This window comes from Azolla caroliniana, unplaced genomic scaffold (assembly GCF_043228905.1).
Source record: "Azolla caroliniana isolate FFs.n. ecotype wild unplaced genomic scaffold, voAzoCaro1.0.p SCAF_21, whole genome shotgun sequence".
In the NCBI taxonomy this organism is placed as follows: domain Eukaryota; kingdom Viridiplantae; phylum Streptophyta; class Polypodiopsida; order Salviniales; family Salviniaceae; genus Azolla; species Azolla caroliniana.
The window spans coordinates 6,467,419-6,472,483 of record NW_028230456.1 but is presented as its reverse complement, the minus strand read 5'-3'; the positions used below and the strand labels follow the sequence as shown (position 1 = coordinate 6,472,483).

At 35.8% G+C, this 5,065-nt stretch overlaps 1 protein-coding gene across 1 annotated transcript; it reads left to right on the top strand.

Moving 5' to 3' along the window:
• The first annotated feature begins 4,464 nt into the window (after positions 1-4,464).
• Positions 4,465-5,065, top strand: LOC147850530 (uncharacterized). The gene has a single exon (XM_087336520.1). It carries the CDS (start codon positions 4,481-4,483, stop codon positions 4,964-4,966), a length of 486 nt encoding a protein of 161 aa, XP_087192646.1. The 5' UTR covers positions 4,465-4,480; the 3' UTR covers positions 4,967-5,065.

Here is a 5,065-nt window from a genome sequence, read left to right as displayed (position 1 = left end):
CGTTCATCTAACCATTCGCCAACGGGCACCACATTATGACCAATCTGCCACCAAAAGAGCTTAATCTTTTCAGGCATGTGGAGACGCCAAAGACCCTTCCAGAAGGTAGTGAGCGCCTCATCGGGGATGCCCAATGTCACAACATAGTTGTGATTCAAAACCTATATATATATTGTTTATTTTTTTATTTATTTTTCTTCGAAGATTTTCCTCATTAGTATTATGAAAAACATGTGAATGCTACAACTTAAGCTTATGTGTGCTAAGCTTACAAATTTCATGTACAATGATATATGATAATCCTAAGACCAAAGATAGAACTTTGTAAAAGGTAAAAAATAAAAAATATTGTTGCATTCTGTCGTGCTTCACTGTTAATCAAGAAAGGGTCCACGGAAGTTTATAGTTCCATTGAGGCCCTTGAGTTGATTCAAAACCTATATTGATTATTCCAACAAGCAATAGCCATTTAGAGGTAACTCATATCATTTAAATTTACAACCATCATGGAGGTGCATATAGAGAAATTTGGGATGTCGATTTTCAATAACTGCATGGCACTCAAAGACTAATGAAAAACATGTGTTAGACATGACATCTCATCTAGCAAAGAGCCATGTCTACATCAAACCATTGATAGCATAACACAAGACATACATTCCTAACTTATCACAATTGTTGCTAAAATGTGAGTGGCTTTATCTTGGACTTTTGCTTTTCCTAGATGGGTATTTAGTTAGTGATACAAGACATTAATGTGTGGTGACATTTGTTGCTTTTCGTTCAAAAGAGACATAGATAAATTGTAACTTACAAATTACAATTATGTTTTTCTCTTAGACTCAAAAAATGCATGCGCACACACTTTTTCTATCCCCCTTCTTTATTTTTCTTTTTAACCATGAGAGAAACAAAATTAGGCAACCATTTTTGCTACATTTTTTCATAATTCCCCTTTGTAAGGGCATTTTAGCTAAGGTTTGGTTTGCATTTTCAAGGTTTCAAACCTTAAGAAAACAAGAAGGGGGGTCATGAAAGTTTGGAAGGTGGTATTAGTTTCTCAAGTTAATGTTATCATTGTTATGGATTTTCTATTTTTCTGAGAAAAAATCGCTTCCCATTAGTTAGGTGAATCGCATATACAAATCAGGCTATGTAGACTTTGAGTATCTATAGATACTCTACTATTTACAAGTCGTTTTCATATATATTTGGCATATTATGTGACACCATAGATAAAAAAAGGTGGGGCAGTCATTGTCCACATAACAGCAAACGACTGCATGACAAAACCTACTATTTTTCAACAAGCATCAAGACACGGCTAGCAAGCTGCTGAACTCAATTAGACATTGATATCAACGAAAGCGATATGGGTTTTCTTTAGAACAAACTAGAAAACAAAATTTAACATGCTTCTTCCCCCAATTGAATTCCCTAGCCCATTGCCACGAGAAACATCCAGTAAAAGAGAAAGAGTGGTCTAAAACTTTACAAATCAAGGTTTCTATATAGCATACTCAAATTTCTTTGAACTTTGCCTCAATCAATTGCATTAAAAGTTCTTTTCTATGAGCATTCAATCTATCTTCTTGATAGCTATGTTTTCCGGTGTATATCAGGTTGCTCCTTGTAATAATCGTTTCTTGTGTAATAACCTTGTTGCTCAATAACATTTTATGCATAACTTGTTATGACATTTGAATTTCTATAAAGAAGTGGATATTATAAGTCTAAGTGGTCCTTGTAAAAAGGTAACTCTGAGTGGCCCATAGAGAAAGAACTCATCAAAGATCAAAATGGGATGCAAATAGTGTGGTGGAATCTAAATGATGACTGATAAGAGTGCTTGACCAATAAGTTGAGTTGCAAGCATTTTTTGTTTGAAGCAAGTAACATAAACTTTCTTTCATTGTTGTGAAAATGATTTTGAGGGCCTTGTATTTTCTATCAATATATGACATTGATACATGAACTATGCTCGAACCTTTTTCTTAACACGATTGAAACACTACACCTGAGTTTAATATATCTAATAACTCGAATACATATATTTGTGGAATTGTAACAAATAATTAATTTGTATGGGTTTTCATCATGGGGCTCAAACTAGAAATACCAAATCTATATCATACCATCTCTTATGCTCTCTAATTCAGCTTATGCTTATATTGTCCCCATGCAAACCTCCTTTAGATCACCTTTTCACTGCACCATTCTATTCCACCATCTTTCTTTTACTTTCAACTTCAAATGCACCTTCTTCACTTTATGACAACACTTTTATTGTCTTCATTTCGTACATTGCACACTAATTGATACCAACTTGTTGAAATAGGGGGCCACCACTTGTAATATAAACTTTAAAAGTTCTCTCCAATATAAACCTTATTATTTGGAAATAGAATTTCAACTTTTAAAAGAGGTAGCATTTTGTTGTTTTTTCACAGTGTTATTTGCAAACTCACCTTTCCACAATGTCTAAAAGATATATATGCTTGAATATTTGCAAAATTTAAAATGCCTACTTTAAGTGATTATAAAAGAGAAGCATGTTACATCTTCTATGAAGAAAATCTATTGGGTAGAGTGTGTCATGGTGTTGAGCCCAAAAAGTTCAAATTCGCACCAATTGTAATTTTGTGTCAAAAGAAGTGTCGCCCATCAAAAATGGTGGCAAACCTCTAATTTTCCTCCTTGTCTTAGGGCAATGGCATCCCCTGTTGTCACATGCAAACACAAACACTCAGTTCGGGTTGTTGTTAGAGCACAAATTGTGAATGTGACTTCAATCCAATGTTTTGTGTCGCATTAGACATGATGTTGTGTAGCCCTTCCCAACCTTGGCTAATCCTCAATTGTTAGATGAAACCATATGTGTCATATGTAGCCAATTGGGAATGTAGCTCGTTTCCCAGAATTTGCATTCATGTTATGTTATAAATGATTGCTTTTATGATATTACTCTTATTCTTTCTAGGTGCATCCAAAGGTCACTCCTTCCTGTTAGTGTAGTCCTTTTTTCCCAAGGAAAATAGAAAATTCTAATTCCTTTGTCTTGTTTCTAAAAAATTAATAATGAAAAGTTAACACAATCATGTGATTATCCACATAATGGTTTTAATCATTTATGGATTCTATTGCTTTTCTTCATTATTCAATCAAATATTCCCTTGATCATTCTTTCTCGTGTAGTATTTCATAGGTAACGACTAATATTTGCGTGCATGTAGCAAGGATGACTATGTATATATCTAACTTTGATCATGTTACAATGACTCTCAAGTCATGAACATGCCATCTAATTTACACATTTAATTTCTCAAAAATTTTGCCATAACTTTGTGAGACGAATCTAGTTTCAAAGTAGGACGGAAATCCTCCTAGGCATTTTTTGTCCCTACTTATGCATCCCACTATAACAAACAACATCCTATAGTTATATGAAATGTTTTGTAGCTATACTCATAATCTATGTAGATATAGGTAGCTCTCAATCACACACACAAGAGGAGATGGAATATATTCCTCACACCTCTCTAATGAAATGTACCACATTTTCAAAAGTTTCTAACATGTGCTGCTTTAAAATCAAAATAGGGTGTCCAATTCAGAGTTCTAATAATGAATGTTTGTTGATAACACCTAAAGCAACTTGGTTTTCCCGAAAACAAAAGTCTGTCTTCTTAAGTTCTCCATTCTCCATTCTCTCGTTCTCCATTCTTTCTTAGAATCTTGCATTTTGGCTTCCACATTTTTCATCTAATTGAAATTCTTTCCTTGTCAACAACTCCAACGCTCACTCATCTAAAAGGGATGGGGTGGGTGAATAGGTGTGCGAAAACAATCATGATACTTATGAAAAGAAAAACGGAGTCTCAAACTCGAAATCTAACAGACATTCTCGATGGAATAATGGAGCCTGCATCATTACGACGATCCATAGAAATGTAACGGGTCCTTATATGAAGCTTATAGAATGCTAAAACAATTGCTTTTCTGGATCCAAGTTGTTCAAATTGAAGGATTTAACCGTTTTGTTCTCAAAAAATCACTTGAAGAGCTGAAAGGTTTTCCGAACATTGAAGATACAGATAAGGAAGATGGAGGTTTGGAAGTTTTGGGCCAAACTAAGCAAAAGATTGATATGTGAGGCATTTAGGTTGAGCTAATGATTTCAATGTTCAAATTGCTTAGCTAGCTATGTATAGTGGAGTAGGTGCCATGGCTCTGCTTATAATGTAAGGACCCAAAAACAGAGTATAGACCCCACCACCCAAAAAAAAAATAGAGTATACTAGTCATACCCCACCATCTTTTTCACACGTGGCTTATGCACCTCCTATCTACATATATGTATCTTCACCTTATGTATGCATGCATTCATTATTCTTTCCTCTCTTTATATATAGCTCTCAATCTCTCTCTCTCTGCCTCAGATCTCCCTCCTTCCCCCCCCCCCCACCCCACCTTCTGATCCATGGGTAACTGCCCAGCCTGTTTCTATGGAGATGAAGGTGAAGTGGTTGAGAGTGTGAAAGTAGTCATGGAGACGTCCACTAATGGTCAGCAATTTGGATACCCCCTAAGTCCTCATGAGCACAAAGCATGTGAGAAAACAGTCATAAAGAAGGTGAGGTTTGCTGATGAGGTGGAGTTAATCTCCTCTTCTGAGAAGGAGCAACCCCTTACTAGCCACAACATGTCGGAGGAGCTGCATATGAAAGAGAGTAGTGAATTGAGTGGCATAGTGAAGGTGAGGGTGGTGATTACAAAGAAGCAATACACTGAGCTCATGTCCCCCACATCTACTGTTCATCAAAAACAGCAGAATGATGCTCTTATCGAAAGCATGTTAGCCCCTCTCCTCTCCCTCAAACCTCATCATAGTGATCACACATGCAGAGATCAAAACCCTAACCTTGCACTGAGACGAACTGTGCCATTACAGCCTCTCATTTTCTAAGATTTTGCAAAGAAGACTTCATGGAAACTTCCACATACTCTTTTACAAGCCTTTTAGTTTAGCAACCCTTTTGTATATTTATGATACTTAACACTTTTC